The 18,368-nt window shown below is 35.7% G+C and overlaps 1 protein-coding gene across 6 annotated transcripts in view; it reads left to right on the top strand.

Moving 5' to 3' along the window:
- METTL25 (methyltransferase like 25) overlaps positions 1 to 18,368 on the top strand; it is an 89,711-nt gene that overhangs the window by 6,804 nt on the left and 64,539 nt on the right. For all 6 annotated transcript variants that reach the window (XM_055807209.1, XM_055807207.1, XM_055807208.1 and 3 more), the window contains exons 2-5: positions 1,260 to 1,421; positions 6,192 to 6,292; positions 11,887 to 12,516; positions 15,427 to 15,571. In XM_055807209.1, the coding sequence (XP_055663184.1) occupies positions 1,260 to 1,421; positions 6,192 to 6,292; positions 11,887 to 12,516; positions 15,427 to 15,571 (1,038 nt within the window). The remainder of the gene's footprint in view (positions 1 to 1,259; positions 1,422 to 6,191; positions 6,293 to 11,886; positions 12,517 to 15,426; positions 15,572 to 18,368) is intronic.

Here is an 18,368-nt window from a genome sequence, read left to right as displayed (position 1 = left end):
TTCTCTAGTATCATATTACACCCTTATCCATGAGGGTTCACTAACTAGAAGTTACTGGATCTTCAGAAGTTCAAGTAACAACATAGATGATAGAGAACGTGGCTTGCTTTTTTTATGCTGTAGTAGAGAGAAGTGGAGTAAGAGGCGCCATGCAGATACTGAAATATTACTAAAGCTGGTCATAGCTTAGACAATATTTATCCTTTCTTAGTCCAAGGTTTGTTTCCTGGACTCATGCTAATATCTGTAATATTATACTGTAATACTGTAATATCATCAAAATTGATATTTTGACACTGTTGGTACTGCTTTCAATAAATTGTAATATATGGATGACTTTTAATTGTGGTCATGGAGGCAAATTAAGAGCATTAGAGTGAGGTCAATAAAAACAGCTGTATCTGTTATGCAGGTGGGTAGTCCAGATTCAGGAAAGCTGCCGTCCTAGATATGTACTTGTTCAATATCTACCCGTGAGACAAAAGGCAAATCAGCAGATATTTTCTAAATCTTTATTAACAGTTTTACAAATTATAGATATTTTAAAATTATTAGCAAAACTATGTAGAATTCACAAATAGTTTTAGCTAAAATAGAGAGGAATTAGACAATACACAACAATTGCAAAATTACTAAATGGTTCATACCAATATGTTTCACTTAAAAACAAACATACATTTTTGAAACTAAGAATTAAGTAATAACAAACTGAAGCATTTCATCCTGAGTCAAACAAAATAGGCATTGGAATCTAACTTTGGCTCACACCTGATTGGTAATAAAAATTAATGTAATTCTCCCAGCAGATTCAGGAGTTACAAAGCAGCTTGGAAAGTATGTGAATATAGTGCCTGTAAATCAAAACATTTCATATATTGAACAGCTGCATTTCTGAAAAAATCTGGTAGTATGTATTGTTAGATGGGGTGACTAGGAAATGTATAATGAGCAAATTTGTAAACAAAAGAAAAGTGATAATGTTGACTGAATTCTCTTGTCAATTATACTGAAGTAGCTTTGCTAAAACAATGGATTTTTCCACATTTACACTAATTCAGCTAAGAGCAAAATTTGACCTCAGTTCTGAAGGGGGAATACAGCTGAAGAAAAATAAAGTTTTCCCACTTAATGGAAGCAAAATAAATGGTTACTTCTGCTTGATACTAAGTATTTATTGCTTGTAGTTCTCTGTCAGCCCTATTACAGAGATAATAAGCACTGTTTAAATAAATATTTTCTTTTTCTTTTCTGTACCGCAGATGACATGTTTTCCAATGTGTTTTGTGAAAACTCCAAGAAGCTTATCAATGTACATTTGTTTGCCCTGGCTGCTAAATACTATTCTTTATCCAACCTTGGAGTATGTACCCCATTAAAAGATGTACTTGAAGCACTGAGGGGAGACAGTCAAGGAACAACAGGTATATTTACATTTGTATTTAGATTTTTACTTACTCACTACAGGACTTGCAGAGTTTTGTTTTTGGGGGGTGGTTTGTTGGAGTTTTTTTCCTACATTCTCATTTTGATTTTCATTTGTTCCTAGATAGTTTCTTCATTGCCTTCGTTGAGGAAATGGGTTATCTTGCTAAAATTTGAGCAAAGGGGTCACAGAATTCAGTACCTATAGACCTTTCCTGAGATTCAGTTGTGAAGGGGATGAGGTGAGATAGACAAGCAGGTACATCACTGTTGGAGATACCTTGTTAATTCCCTTTGTCTTCTTCCTCAGCGGCAGGAATCATGGCCATTATTCTTGCGGTTTTTATAAAATCTGGCAAATGGGTTTTCTTGTTCCATCTTGTGTTTGGTATTAAATACGTGCTTTGGCATTTAGCTGAATATGGCCTGATAAGTGTGTGATGTCTCAGAAAAAAAGATTTTATTAATTATGTATATTTTGGACCAGTACTGATTATATGTCATAAAACTAGAGTAATTTCATTTTCTGTAGTTAAAGAAATTAAATTAAAACACTCTCAAGTTGGCATCAAGTTGGACACCGGAAGTCCTACTCCTGATTATATTTTCTGTATCAGATGATAAACAGGCAGTTACGTTTACTTGGACTGCTGTTGTTTTCACTGAAAATGTGCTCTTCATGGAGTCCTTAGTCTTTACAGATTTGTCACTGTCTTCTAGATTTCTCATTAGTATTTCAGGGACAGACTCAGCAGCTCTCTGCCTTTGCCTTCTAGCATGTTTTCTCTCTATAAGATGTTAAAATTCTGATGTTTGTTATCTTAAGTGATAGCACTATTATGTGTAGTTTGGGCATTTCTCCCATTTTCGACAGTGATCTTCCAGTGTTGCCATTTTTCATAGCTGGCTCCCCAGTTTTTAATTTCTTCAGAAATACTAAAATGCTGTAGCTGAGATAGTCTTAATGGTTTGTTGTGCTTTGGGCTTACTTTCTGACTTCTTTCCTTCTGCTCTTTGTTCATCTGAAACCCTTCTTTCTTGTTTGATAACTGTATGCTGCCTTTCCTCTCTCTGCATTTTAGCTCTTTTCATTTTTATTATGCCCTCATTCCCTGTGTTCTGCTTAATTTTCTGTAATTCTCTACTTCTACCTTGTTATACTCATACTTGAGTTCATACCTGGGTTAGCTTTTATAGGCAAAACTACAAGGATTCTGTCATCTTCTTGTCATGCAGAATGGAGCATCAGGAATAAGGCATTCGCTGAATATTTTGTTCTGTGTGTTGTTGCTCAGTTGGGTAACTGGGGCCTGGGTTTGTGATGCAGTAATTCTAAACTGTACTTCACAGAAAAAATAAAACATGTTCCAAATGTATAGAATAGTATTATAATTCAAAACCTTTGTGTTGAGTTGGCAGTACATATCAGTTAAATTAACTTAATTGAAGTTCCTGGTAATCGTTTGGCAGAAACAAAACACCAAATTATCGAACTGTAACATGCAAGTTGCCAAATGAAAGTTGTGATCTTTTAACTTTAAGCTATTTTAGATATTTTGGACTTAATTCTGTAGTTCAGAAAATATATTCATTTCCTGACATACTAAAGCTTGCAAGTTAAGAGAAGTGTAAGTCTGAGAAAACTGGCAACTTTATGATGGCCTTGCTCATATTCTGAAAAGTATGTATCAGGATAATTCCATTTATGTTTCAGATGTTTTTAATATATTTTCTTTTTCTAAGACAAACATGCTTAGGAGCCTATTCCCACAGTTTGCATACTTGCATAGTTCTCTAACTTCTGCACCATCTTAACTTAGACATATTGCTATCCTTCCTTGGAATAACTGGTAAGCAGAAACATTTTAAGTGTATTGTGGACACAGCTACTCAGAATGAAGTTCTGAGTCTAAAGGGCTTTATTGCTTCCTGAGGAAGGTCACTGTGCTCCTTACTGCACCGTCAGGTTGCTTGCACTGAGCACATAGGGTCCAGAAGAGCCTGGCCCAAGGGGAGAAAGTCATCAGGGAGTATTTCTCTTACACATACCTGATATAAAAAGGTGAGGGTTGCTGGGGTACTGGATTAAGAGTACTCTCTACCTTTTCAATGTGTTTATGGCCAAGGTAGTAGTCGTGCAGTGACTGTTAATGAATCCATCTTTAAATTCCATGTACTGGAATATCGCTGTGCCTCAGTCTTTTTTTAGTATAGGGTTATCCCAGTCCCTCACTCTGGTTTATGGAATTAAATCATAGTAGTGTAACTTCTGTATAGCTGGTGTTGACTGGTGTGGACTTTGAATGGCTTCTTTTTTTACTTGGTGTATCTGAATTTCCACAGGTAACTGGGGTATAAAACTCCTGCATCCTGCCATAGGAGATCTTAGGAAGATCTGCATTAGCCCTGTATAAGACAGTCTTTCCTCAATTTGTTCAGCTTCACAATTAAAGATGTAGCTGTAAATGGCATAAAGTTGAAGCAGTTTTTCAAATGGAAGACAGCTACCCGTGCTAGGGGTTCACAATGGAAAACAAACAACATTTTGGTACCAGCTAAAACTAGCAACATTAAGCTTTCTGTTACTGTATCATATCCAGGGTACTTCTGTGAAGTATTCAAACCCCAGTTTCTCTTTTCATCACAAAAGGAGATAGATCTTTAAATTTCTTGCAGTTTTTGAAGTTAGTATTTGTTCTGCTTGCATCAGTTGTACACATAGTAAGGAGATCTACGTGTATAATTACATGTATTAAGAAAGTTTTGTGGTAACAGTGAACTTACAGTTTGTTTAAAAGTAGTATACATATTTTTTTCAAATTTGCCGTTGTCTTGGCAATATAAAACAGTCTCCAAATACAGTTTTTCTCTTAGGTTGTAATATGTCTTGGTTTTCAAAATAATGTAAAAAAATCTATCAGAGTTCTGCAGAAAATGTAGCAACAGTAAAATTTATTAAAAATCCATAATTTTCTGTGAACAGTATCGTTTTCCCTGAGCTGAAATATAAGCTCAGTGTTGATTCTGCAAAAAGCAGGAAAAGTAGTATAAAAATGGTTAAGAAACTTTAGTAGCTAAGGTGATAAATACTTTTTATATGTAGGTATAAGAAAACTATGTTTTTTCTACCTGGAACCTCAACTTTTGTATGTTAGGTCTTGTGTCTGGATTTCTTGATTTCTTCCATGTTTGAAATACTTAATTTGGCTCAAGTACTGTCTGAAATGGTGCTTCACACAGGATTACCCAATTCAGTCTTTTGACTTGATAATATAGCAAAGAGTAAAAGGTGCAATATGTGGTGATAGTTCAAAGTGACAGTGCTGCTTTGGAGAAGTCAAACAGCTTTTATTTCTGTCAAGAAGTTAAATGTCTGTTTCTTCCTGTTCCTGTTCTGCTTCTTTGACTCATGAGCCTATCTAGACGCAAAAATGTTCAAATATAAACAAAAAGACTTTTTCTGTCTTTTTTTCTTTCATTTGGAATGTTTACAAATTAAGAGTTTTTAGAAACACTATGTGGATCTTCACAATTTTAAAGTTAAGGAGAGTCTTTAGTGAAATGACAAACACTTGTTTCTGCTGTTTGTTTTGCTTAAAAGTATTTTAGTCTATTTTTTCTTTTGTCAGGTCATAGACATTATATTAGATTTTAAGTATTGTCATAACAGTTTATTATAAAAAAACAGATGTTTAAGGAATAGAGAAATCCTGTGGGTTTGGGGAAAAATAGAGAAAACACTGGGTTTCTCATGAGCTCAGTTCAATTCCCCACTCTCTTTTAAAGAAGTAACACTCTTGGCTCTGTTCCCAGCATGATCTGATCAAGGAATGAACATAGCTTTTTGCTTAATGATCAGTTTCTAGACAGATGAACAGAATACTGTGCAGAAAACAGAGAATGGGAAAGTATATTAATCTGCCTAGTCATGTAGAAAAGGTTTGTTTTCTAGGAACATGCTCATCAATAATGATCTGGTTTCTTCTACCATCACTCAGACTTACAAAAATTTCCATCAATTTAACTGGAGCCAAGTGTATTGTAGTGTTGGCCCCCTGAGAGAAATGTGTGGGTTTCTCCCAAAGCAGCGAGTTCTGAGCTCCTCCTTTGGTTGGGGGATGTAAAGATTAGCAAGTGGGTGCTTGGTATTCTCCACAACCAGTAAATCTGTGATAGAGATTGACTCCATCTCATTAACACACCCTCCAGCAACACCGAAATGAGTGATCTTCTACCATAAAGATGTAACAGTTCTATAACCCATCCATAGGGTAAAAAAAGAAAATTAAAGTGCATCTGCCTTTGAATTTCCCTAGTATCACTCATAAAATTTTTTTGAGATAATCTGCCACTTGAGATTGTGAGCAAATCTGCAGAATTAAGAAGCTGTACTGTGTGATTATTGATTGTCCCTGCCCTTATATTTCACATATGTAAATGTGATAAATGACACAAAAATAAATATTTTTTATGAATAGGAAGAAATAGTAGTTTTATAGTAGTAACTATTGTCTAATATCTGGTCAGGTATTACATATGCTACATCTTAAAAAAACTACACCAACTACTAAGTTTTACACTGTTGTATTTTACTAACTCATCTGTAATTCAGTAGTTTAGTCTTGTAATTAGTGAGTTTTTAGTTAAAAATTGCTATCCTTAAAATATAAAAATACTGTAGTATATTTTTAGGTAGGTATTTTTTCTGATTGATCACAAATCTTTATTATTATGGGTTGTGTTAATGTGTATTTCTTAATCTGATACAGGTATCAAAACTGATGAGTTTATGAATAATAAGAAATCACATGAAGTGCAGGTGATGTCAGAGCTGGTAGTCCACATGGCGAACTATTGTGGTATAAAGCAGGTAAGAAAGCATTTCTTGTTATATATTACCACGTATCTTCCAAATTGTTCTCTTATTGTGTTCAAATACATAATTTTGATGTATGTCTGTCACTGCTATTCTAGTTTTTCCGGAAATAATTGTAGGTAAAGAAGACCCTTTAGGGCCAAGTTGAGGACGATTTTGATTACAAATGTATCATTCCAAAGGAGCTGCCTTTCAGTGATTCATAATCATTTTATGACTCATGAAAAATTTTAAGAAATTATAATTGTCCTCTATATGTTGAGCAGCTAAAAGTTGTGCTGCTTTTTGCTATACGTGGGTACTGCCTTGTTTATCAGTATATTGCTGGCAATTTACCATAATGATGCTTATGGTAGGAGAGCAAAACTTCAGTCTTCTTCTGTCAGGCACGCAGGAGTGCCACATAGAGACCAAAGCAGAAAATCTGAGACATTTTGAAAGCTCATCTTATTCTGGCACAAGGAATTTAAATTGTTTCCTATTGTTTAGTGCTGTTCACATTTAATTAACATGGATTGAGATCTATCAATTAGGAATTTAGTTATGATGTTTTTAGTTTGAAGACAGACAAGATTAAGCAGAGATTTATGTAACAGAGTGTACATGAAGTACATTTAGTAGAACGTGTATGAGATCTGGACACCAAATACCATTATCACGCAGTGATTACGCTATGAATTGGCTGTTTCATACATCATATGGCAAGTTCATCCTTGGATGGAGAAGAATTGCAGGATTCCTTTCTCAAATTTGATTGTAACTTACCTTTTTTTTTTACATGTAATGATGATTGCACAGTGCACTAGATCACTGTTGCATTAAAACCTCATACATGTTTACTTATGGATCTGTTGACAAAACACAAGCATCACAACAATACCTGAATACCTGACATTTTTTGAGTAGTGTATTTCACATTCTGTTAGACAAAAGTACATCAATACCATTGCCTCGGTTACGTACATGTAATTCTTCTGTAAGCTTTTTCAATGCTAAACTTTCTGTTAGATTCCACATCTTAGACCTTTGTTGCGGCAACACTAAATTTTTAAGTATCTGGGTAAACTGAGTTGGTTTAATCATTTTAATCTCTGTGGTGCTAGTAACTGGCTAATGTAGCTTCATCCTCGCTTTAAACTGTAGATGTCTAGTGTCTCTGGACACTGTATTTGATTGCTTTTTACATCTGAGGTGCACTTGCTTTCTGTGAAAGGGGCTGGAAGTGTAAGTGGAGACTAATTTCCTCCAGCCTAATATTCATTCCCACAAAGATTTGTGGAAAACAAACTCTATTTGTTTAAAATCAAAGATTAATAAAGTATCTGACCAGATTTTATGCTGAACATATTCCCTCTGAGCCTTTATTTTTATTCCTAAGTAAATATCTCTGAGGATAATTTTAAATTAATGTGTCAGGTGTGGGTAAGGGGGACGGGACAGCTGCAGTTGGGCAGTCTGAGTCTGTATTACTCTGGTCTCTGGCATATCTTGACCCCCATATTGTGCCTGGCCTTTGTAATGGGAAAGTGCTAGTTGACCTGCTTCATACCTGCACCAGGGGGGTTGCTAAAAATGAATGGTGTGGCTAAAAATGAGTGGTGCTGGGGGTAGAGTCCTTACAGCCATGCTCTGTTCAGTTTTGTGGTAGAGCTGTAACTGCAGCATCCTGAGGTGCTGCTGCTACTGCTGCCATAGACTGAAGGGCAAGACCCAAAACTTGGATTCAGCTCTGGGTTGCTGAAGCTGAACTTTGATTAGGAAGTTATTTGGCTCAGACAAAGTTTAATTTAGATACCGTAAATGATGCAGTACTCTTGATAGGTTTGGGTCAGTGCTGTGGTGACCTTGGAAACAGAAGTTAAAACTGAATCCTGACCATCTGTTTTGTGAGGAACAATTGACGAAGGCAACGTTTTAGGTAGTCTTCTCCTTACAGCTGGGATTACCAAGTAAATAAAGGGCTGCAGTTAAGGCCAAATGTTACTGGATGAGACACATTCAATTTGTAGGCATCTGCGATTGCTTACAGCAATGGAAAGCAATCTCTCCAGCAGCTCTTTCAAGAGCCAGCCACAGTGACAAGTGTAGGTGCCCTCAACAGCTATAAAGTGGATACACTCTTTAAAGAATAGAAATGCAGTAGCAGCAGATTTGTGAAAGTAATTTGTTCTATCATTAGCATGTCTTTTGCCTTAATTACCTTTTGCTCAAGGCAAGTGTAAGTGGTTCAAGTGTTGAAGACTTTCACGTACTGAAAAAGCTGTAGTTTGCTTATAATGCAATACTAAATGTTCTCTGTGTTTTCTGGAAGGTGGTGTTTCATATAGCCCTTTCATTTATATTTTAAATAGTTCCTGTGAGATTCAGGAATAAAAGGAAAGGAGGGTAAAAATTAGAGCCACTTTAATGACCTAACCTAAGTCCTGATGTAGCTGGTTACTAATAAAATCTCAAACCAATCATGATTAAGTATCTGTCAATATGCTGCAATTTCATCCAATGTTTATGCACTTTTATCAGATGGCTTGGAGTATCTTTATACAAAGTATTATTTTCTGTTTATTTTTTGAAAAAATTGTAACATTTAATGAAAAATATTATTGCAGTATATCACTGAATATGAAATGACAACCGCTCTATATTAACTTTTTTCCATTTTAGTCATATACTGAAAAATTTATTTGTGCAAAGTTACAAATCCCTAATATATGAAAAGAGCTTTCCGGTTACAATGGGAAAAAAAAGAAAACAAAAGCCTCCTTCTCAGTTATTAAAAAGCAAGTCCTTATGTTTTGGTTACCTTTCAACTTTAAAAAAACACAGGAATTGTAAAGTTTTAGGAGAGTTTTTCCTTATTGATTTTTTCTGTCCTTCTCGCAAAACAAAATATATGCAGCATTTAATTAAAAAATCTAGAGCTATGAAAACACAACACATGTTTTATAACAGCACATGTCCTCAGGGTGTTTCTGTCAGATATTATAGATCACTGACGGCTTGAAAAATGCCCTCCAATTCACCTCCATGCCCATGAGGTATAATGGGTGGTAGAGGATATTGCTCTCTTGTGTTATTTTATAATGTAATATAATAAATGGTAAAATAAGAATAAAAGCAAAAAATTTATTACGAGTGTAATCACTTCTAGGTTAATGATTTGAATTAAAACATTAAAGCAAACCAGCTAAAGGTTTTTTTTTCAGTTGTTTACTGCCCCTTTTAAACATTGTTCTTATTGTACAAGTGGAACTTTATTTTATAAAGAAGTTCTTGATACAGCTCTGAAAAGAAGCCAGTGATGATTCCTCTTTGCTTAAACGCACATTTGTTTTCTTTAATGTATATGTGAAAGTTTTCCTTGGAAATTGCAGCCTGTGCAGCAAGAGTTGCAATGTGTAATGTAAGTATGATATAATCCTGCATTCAGCATCCATTAAATTTGTGATTTGGTGCTGGGAAATGTTGGAATACTTCTGGAAATTGAGTTCTTGATTGCACTGTGCCAGAAACTGTGTTTAAACATAGTACCCAAATCACTGTGGACAAGGCCTTTGGAGTTCATGATATCATGGAAATTTCATTTTAAAAGTTCATGCTTGGCAGATATGCTATGGATTGCTGATTACCTTTCCTTATGTAATCAAGGGAAGGTAAGGCAGGGATTAATTTAATGCAGTCTATTTGTTTAGCACAAGATCATTGACTGCTTATTTTTAGTCAAATTTTCCTTTAGTTTTAAAACTATTCTCCCAGTGCTAATTTAACAATGTATTACTGTTTTCTTTTTACTTGGAAACAACTAGAACCTTACCCAAACATCAGCTTGTCTTCACAGCCACTAGAGGTCACACATAGGAGTCAGGAATAATTATTCTAATAATTATAATTCTAATTAATAATTATTCTAATAATTATTCCTAACTATTCACACCGACTGACTCTTGTGTCCAGATGCTGCCTTTCACAGAAACAATTTAAAACCTTGTAGAAGTGGAGGTGTGCGTATTCTGCATAATAGTAGTATCTGTTACATAAAATAGTGGGTAAAATTATTCCTTGAACACTTTTCTTTCCTTCACTTCTAAATAGTCTAGGAGAATATTGGTGATAAATGTGACAAATGACATTTTCAAAAAGTATCCTTAGATTATATCAATTCTATTTCACTAAATCCACTCCTGTACTGATTTCATTCAAGAAATTTGAGCATACCTAGATGGCAAATATGCAACAATATCACATGACAAGTGCAGATGAGAAAGCCACATGCAGTCTAGGTAAACAACTTTTACCTAGTAGTGTGTATTCCTCACTGCTTTACGTAGTCTTTAGTGACATTGGTTCATTTTTTTCTTTCTAATTCCACGGCTGTACAAATCTTTAAATTTCTTAGAACAAGGAATAAATCTTTCTTTTTCATTTCAGTAAGAGTATTGCTGTACTGAATTTTCCTACTTGCTAAAAAACTATGCAGTTGAGTTTAAAATGGATCCACATAGTTTATGCTCCTATTTGGACTTTACAATATCAGTGTAAGTTTTCTTATGAATCTGTACAGACCAGCAACACATAGATGTTCTTGAATCAAACACTTTCAGGAACATCTACAAAGTCATTATATCTGATCAATATAATTTTTAGTGGATACCTGAACAGAAGTGAAAGTTATCATTCTCTTCCCTTAAAGTCACTCTGCCTATTCTTGCAAAATTTTCTGTTATTTATTTATTACAAATTAAAAACCCACATGATACAAAGCTGTGGTTATGTACTTAAAGGTCTTAGGTTACCCTTGCTTCTGCTACTACTCTGTATACTGTTTTCCTTTCTGTGCTGTATCAGTCACTGAACTAGCACATGCTATCAACTATGAGACAAACTAAACTATCAGCTAAAGTTACCCTTTCCATTCACTCCTTCCTCCAGAACAGGCAGTGGAAAGCACAGGGGTCCCTTTGTTTCATTACACAAGCATCGTCATGTTAATCAAAGCTGTATGGATCATTTCCACAGAATGGGAAAGCAATATAAATAAGCGTTCTGACTTAAAAGCAGGTATCAATATCACCTGTCTTTAGGTCACATCTGAAGTGATTAATTTAGGCACCGAATCTGAAGATGCTTATTTCTGTACACCTAGTGGTAATAGGCTCCTCAGTATGGGAGTTAGGTGCCTAAAGCTAAATACTGTGAACACTTTCTTTGCTACCTGTATATCCTAAGCCAGGTCAGCAAGGGCGGGGAGTGTTGTTGGTGGTTTATGGTTATTTTCTTTAGCAGAAGGAAGTTCTGTGTCAAAAAATATGTTGTGAAGTCTTTCCCAGAAGAGTCAGGACTTATGTGCATTGCATAAGCATTGTGATGGCTGTTTTCTGGAGCAAATCAGTTAAGACTTAATTCTGTGTTTTAAAGTGAGAAGGTGGACCAACAAAGCAAAAGAACTAAGTGTATTAGGAGGGATGATACTGATAAGGTAGCTATTAAATCCATGCTTAAATTTTTAGAGAATTGTTTTTCATTTGATTGAAGTGTGTCTTGTTGCTCATTAATAGAGTAAATTTTATTTTCTTTTTTTCCCCATTATCTAGGTGATTGATATAGGCTCTGGAAAAGGCTACCTGAGTTCATTTTTGTCCATGCAATATAACTTAAAAGTTTATGGAATTGACTCTTCAAACAGCAACACTGATGGTGCTCATGAAAGGAACAGAAAATTGAAGAAACACTGGAGAGCGTATCAGAGTCGAGGACGAGAAAACCTCAAAAGCCAGAGGTTGGAAAAAGCAAATGACAGGCCAGCGGAAAGTGAAATTAAATGTAAAGCAATCAATGAACAGCCCTTAAATGATTACAGTAGTCTTCAAAGTCAGGACCAAATGACTATCCAAGATTTAGTTCCTTGTGGTTTCACAGAAATAGCTACATCTGAAACCAGCAAACAAACTGAAGTTGATATGGTGGCTCAGACACAATCTGATGAGAGCAAACTTTCTGAAGAGGTTCTTGCTATTCTAAATTTTCTGCCTGCTGATGCTGTAGAAGTTTTTTCTTCATCTGAGTGTAACTATGGGGAACTCTGTGAAGAGGAAAAAGCACAAAGAAAGATGGCATCTCTCAAGGCTAAAGCGAGCAAGTCAAGTGAATCAAACCTGTATTTTCCAGTGACCTCTTGCATCACTGCAGAAACAGAACTCAGTGACATCATAACAGATCTGGAGGTTATATTACTAATACTTGAAGTAGTTTGTCTGTTGTCTTTATATTGCTATTTCCATACATGCATAATGCTTACTTAGTGCACATCAAGTGCTGTCAGTGGTGTAAAAGAATATTCTAGCTCAGTAATGTTTGTCAGCCAGTTAGCAGAAGTATGTCTAGCAGATACTGATTCTTTTTATATTTTAATGTATGAGTTGGGATTATTTTGAATATGTAAAGCAGCATATTATATATAGAGAGAATATATATTATATTTTTATAATACATGTATATATAAATATAATATATTTAAAATACAAATTTTAGAATTTATGGGGTAGGTACTAATCAGTTGTCAAAGGTAACAGCTTACATATTAGCACATTTGGATGTTTTACAAGTGTGGTGATAGATAACAACTAATTATTATGAAAAGAGTTATATTTACCAGGTAGAGGGATGTGTTAAGCACTGGAATTTCAATTTTCCTGAAATGTCTTATTTTTAAAGTTTTATATTTTTGCAATTTCATTTAAACTTTGACAGCATAGGATAATATATTGTGTATAGTACTCAACATAAAGAGTTTGTAAAGAGCCCTATTTGCAAATAATGTTTTTATATTTTGACTTTTCAGAGTTACTTTAAGTTTCTTTAGTAATTTACCAGCTGGCAGGGATTGTGTCTACACAAACAAACCCAAATTCAGCTGCCCAAATACAGTGACAGAAGTCTTGAAGCTGTATGGCTGTTAATTCCTATGCCTTGAGCTAATGTACATTGATTGGGTAGATACATTCAGCCTTTTATGGAAAGATAAAAACTTGTCTGCATTCAGTAGTAACTGAACAATTATATTCAAGGGTATAATTCATCTCTGATGCAAGACCATAGGTTTGGGCTGACGGCCCTGTAACTTGAGGTAATGAATCCTACTGAATATCTGACAATATGTGGAGCAAGCTCATTTCTATCTGTGAAAGACAGCCTGAGCAGCAGGGTTTGTTTATGAAGCATATGCCTTTACATTTGTATAGTTGGATTCTGTATTATCTTAGCATGTAATTTGTATGGTGTAAAAGGTGGAAGAAATGCTCTATCACTGCCTTTTTTTATTAAAAAAAAAGCTTCAGAAAGGGTAAAAGCTTCATTGTATTAAAAAATAGTAATAACCAAACTGCACATTATGTGTATGTGTGAAATTATAAAACTTTAAAATGTACTATCATTTACATGTTTTAAAAGTACTTTGAGAGTTTTTAGAAATAGTTTTACAAATATTTACAATTTTTATTGTAACCATAAATTGATTATTTTTTTTCTGAAATGTGGGACAAATGTGTAAAGTTAGTATTTACTGATTTATGTCCTAAGGTCTGAATTTAATCAGCTGATGAAATATGGGTATAGGGTTGCATGTTTGTATATAGCCCAGGACTAATACTGAGATATGAAATTTTGGTACACTTAAGCCAATGATCCAAAAAGTACTTTCTGTTACACGCAGGCAACCTCACTGAAGTCAATGATGGTCCAAAAGTGTACCTGACACAGACGGACTGCCCTTGGATTTTTCAGAAGTTTTGAGCACTGTAATATGTTTCCTCTGTCTTGCATGTGGTAGCCATCTACCACTAGCCTCCTCCTCAAAGAATCTCTCTAACTTTTTCTGTCCTGGGGTTTAAATGCTGCCCTTGGAAGTGCACATCTTCCCTTAGCTTCCATACTTTTCCAAACTGGAAAAAAGGCTTTGTGGAATGGTGAGCTGAAGCTGACTGATAGGAAAAAAGTCTTCAAAAATTAAGCTGGACTGAAACTAAACTTTTGCTGCTTAAGTTTTGGATCTTAAGACAAGGAGAGGGCAAGCACAGACAAGCAGCACAAAGTGGAAGGTGAGAAGAGAGACAGGAAGAATTAAAAGAGGAAAGGGGACGTTTTACTGTTTTGCATGTACATATACTATATAGTACACATGGGTGAGAAAATCAGATATGAAGCAGCAAAAATAGATGTGCTTATAAAGTCAGAATGATTATAGAAAGGTATCCCAGTTGCATGTCTCTGAGCTAATTTCTTGTTGATAACCCTGTTAATGAATAAGGCTGAAATTCAAAGTCACACTATGTTTACCATGTAGATTCCAACTAATAATGCCAGAAGGAAATACATTGTTGTGAATGGTGAGAAGAGGGATAATTTGGATGGAGAAATAGAGAGAAAAGGGACATTGAGGAAGAAGTAAAGCAGGAAATAGAATGCACAGAACAAAAGAGTATCTGAAGCTGAAGTTCTGACCTTGTCCTGTGGAATAAAATGCCCATTTGTTGTTGAATAGTAGTAGGCACACTGCAAAACTGTGGCAGTGCTACAGTTTTGGAAATAACAAAGCCTGCTCTTCACATTATAGCTGTCATTAGCAAGTGGGTTTGATTTCAGCAATTTAAAGTAGCAGAAATGCTATAGGTCAGTCCAGCCAGACTTACAGCTGCAAATCTAAAGAAAAGGAAGTAGCAGTGGTAGTAATAATGAAAACAGGAAAGCTAGGAAAGGCTTTCTCTTTCTCTAGGAAAGAGAAAATACCCCATGTTCTCTTCTAGGCAGGTAAATGAGTTGCTATTCGTAGTCTCGAACTTCTGTTTCCTTAGGGCCAGTGAAGGTGGAGTGCAGAGATGGACAGTTTCCTCCCTGAATAAAGTGATGAGCAGTCCCTCCACAGAGGGAAAGCACCACGTTCTCTTAGCACTGAAGAGCTTTTATTATATTGAGAAATTCTAGAGTGGAACAGCAGGAGTCCTCATGGAGTTGTGTATTTAAACCTTACAGCTCCATAACCATTTGCAGCATGTCTGAGTTCTGGTGTTCGTTGTTATTTTTGCTCTTTCAGTTGAAGAGAAAGATGTTTTATTGTTGCTTTTTTTCCTTTTTCTTAGGACTGTGTGATGGTGGGTCTACATACATGTGGTGATCTTGCTGCAAATACTCTACGAATTTTTACTGCCAAGCCTGAAATCAAAGCAGTTTGCAGTGTAGGCTGCTGCTACCATCTATTGTCAGAACAGTTTGAAAACCAAGAAGGTAATTCTTCTGAGCTTAACTTGTGGCTGCCAGCTTGCATGTTGAGAGTATATCTTTTCATTAATAACCTCCTTGTGTTTGTTCCTTTCCAGTGGCTTATTTAGTACTGATTTTGATTACGTTATGTGGGTCATTCACTTCTGGAAGTCCTGTAGCTTTCCTATTATGCCAATATTCCTAATATTCTTACTGAAATTAGGGACATTAATGTAGAATGTTTTTATGTAGTTATGAATACAGCTGGTTTTCTGCCTTTACTTCACTTGTAAAATGTGGAGGCTTTTTTGTTCCAATATGTTTTCATCCTTTTGAAATATTTTGCACCAGATTTTGCTCTTGGCTGTCTGCTTGCAACATCCATTTATGCTGAGTTGTACATATACAACTATGAGCAGAATTAAGTCCTTGTAATGTAAGTTGTTACTCAAAAAAACATTCATCTGAGTGCTGTGCTGTGGGCCATAATGTTTAGAACATTATGGAACAGTACATATATAACAGTTTTTCTGTAGGCAAATTTTCCTTCATATGTGGTTTTTTTCAGTTTTGATAAAAAGTTGATATCTTTACTTGAAAGGTAAATTCTGCATAATGAAAAACATTAAGTAGCTGAATTTACTGAGACAAGTGCTATGTAGCTGAGCTGTCTAGATGCTGTCTGCCAAAGTCCTAGAATCTGATCATTGTATCAACCAAATCTGAGAGAGGAGTGGACTGGCAAAGTTTATTTCAGCTCTTTCAGGGAACTTTATGGACAGAAAGGCAGGTGGAACCCAGCTGCTGTTCTTTAACAGTTTGGCTGCTCATGCAGCTAAGGCACAGCTCCAGACTGACCATGACACATGCTAGCTCTTTCTTGCTTTAATGATCTTTTCATGTTGTTTTTATCTTCCTCTGGAACAATTTCAAGAGTTTTTGCTGTAGATTATTTTCAGTTATTTTGCAATAGTTCAGGTTGCCTGAAAAAAACAAAGAGAAAGAAAATACAATAAAAATTTCTTGAGTTATAGAAATGCAATTAGTAAAAAAGATACAATTCCTATTACAACAGATTTTAAAAAAAAAAAAATTAAGCTTTTCAGGCATTTGTCATTAAGTTTGTGTGTCTGAAAAATTTCGTTGTTTCTTATTTTTGCAAAAAGGACACGACTTCCTGTTCTAGCTGTAGGATTATTTTTTCCAGACCAGTGCATAAGGTTTTACTAAATTGTTGTTATTCACACACCACCAAAGGATCAGGTATGATAACGTATTCTGAGTTCCAGCAAACATGTACATGCATGGTGGTAAGAGATACTGCAGTTTCATAGCAGTATGGAAATGAAGCCAAATTGCATGTTGGAATTTCTAGCAGTTTGATTTTTCTCAGCTTGAAGGCTAAAAATTATTCTCAAAGAAGAACCTTTAAGCAGAACAAAAGGAAATGACAATATTCTTTTTTGGGGAAAGAACACATAAGTAGTTCCAGTGATGCTCAAAAAATTGATTATTTTTTTTTTTACTATTACTATGAGGGTATATATTCTAAAATCAATCGTGCTGTTGTATTCCCCTGGAAGAGTGATCTACTATATGGCTTCTTCATAAGAGCGCAAGGACCAACAATATCTAAAAGCTAAAATTTCTTTAAAGGGAAAAGGGGAAAGAATTAGGACCACAGCTTGTGTCTACACTTCCTATGCATGGATTTCAACCTAACAAAGCATTCTAGAGGATGCTAGAGCACTCTGTAACTAAACAAATGGTATGGCTCCAACAATTCCGTTGTACAAGAAGTAAACTAATTCTTGCAGCTGTCTGAGGCAAATGAATTTTGGTACTGCTTCCAAAATGGGCCAAATCATAGAATCGTGATGAAATATTTTAATTTTAAAGTGCCTTCTGAAGGTCATCTGGTTGAGATCACGGTGCACGGCAGGGCTAGCTTACAGCAAATTGTTCTGGGCCATGTCCAGTGATGTTTTGAATATCCCCAAGGCCAGCGATTCAACAGCCCATTCCAATGTTTGCCTTCAACAGGAAATTTTTTCTCACGTATCCATTCAGAATTTGCAGCTCTTGTGCATTATCTATTGTTTTTTCATTGTGCACCTCCAAGAGCCTGGCTTAATCTTTTCTGTTCCTTTTCCTTTAGGTGAAGACAGCAGTTAGATCTCTCCTTGACCTTCTTTGCAGCCCTGTAGTCCTCTTGCAATCACTGAACTCATTCCATTAAGTCAGTGTGGTGGGCTAGAGAGCCCAAAGAAGCACTTTAGGTACTCTTACTCTCACAAGTGCTAAAAACAAGGAATAATCACGTCCCTTATCTTGCAGGCTTCAGTTAAGCTTCAGAATCCTATCCATTTTCTACCCACCTTAGAGTCCTCCTGTCTGAGTCATATCGTTCCAATTTGTCTGTATAGATACTAAGGAAACCTTGCTGAAAGCCTTGCTAAAGTCAAGGTAAACTATTACTGTGCTCTCCCCTAATTCATGAAGTCAGTCACTGCATCACAGAAGTCAATACAGTTTGTTAGTCCCTGGTAAATTCTCAGTCTCCTTCTTGCTCTTCATGGGCCTGGGCATGGTTTCCAGGAAAATGTTGCTCCAGAAACTTATTGAGAACTGAGGTTAGACTGAAGATGGGTGTGTTGTTTGCCTTTTTCCTGTCATCAGGAGCTTCTCTTGATGGAGGTGACCTTTCAAAGGTGATAAGAGTGTGGCTTTTGTGTGACATCAGCCAGTTGCCTCAGCTTCCTGAAATGCGTGCTATCTGTCCACATGCATGGGTGTATTTCCAGTTTGCTTGTGTGCTCCA

Source organism: Falco peregrinus, chromosome 6 (genome assembly GCF_023634155.1).
Source record: "Falco peregrinus isolate bFalPer1 chromosome 6, bFalPer1.pri, whole genome shotgun sequence".
NCBI lineage: Eukaryota > Metazoa > Chordata > Aves > Falconiformes > Falconidae > Falco > Falco peregrinus.
Note: the sequence above shows the minus strand (reverse complement) of the source record. Positions and strands in the feature narration are given on the sequence as shown.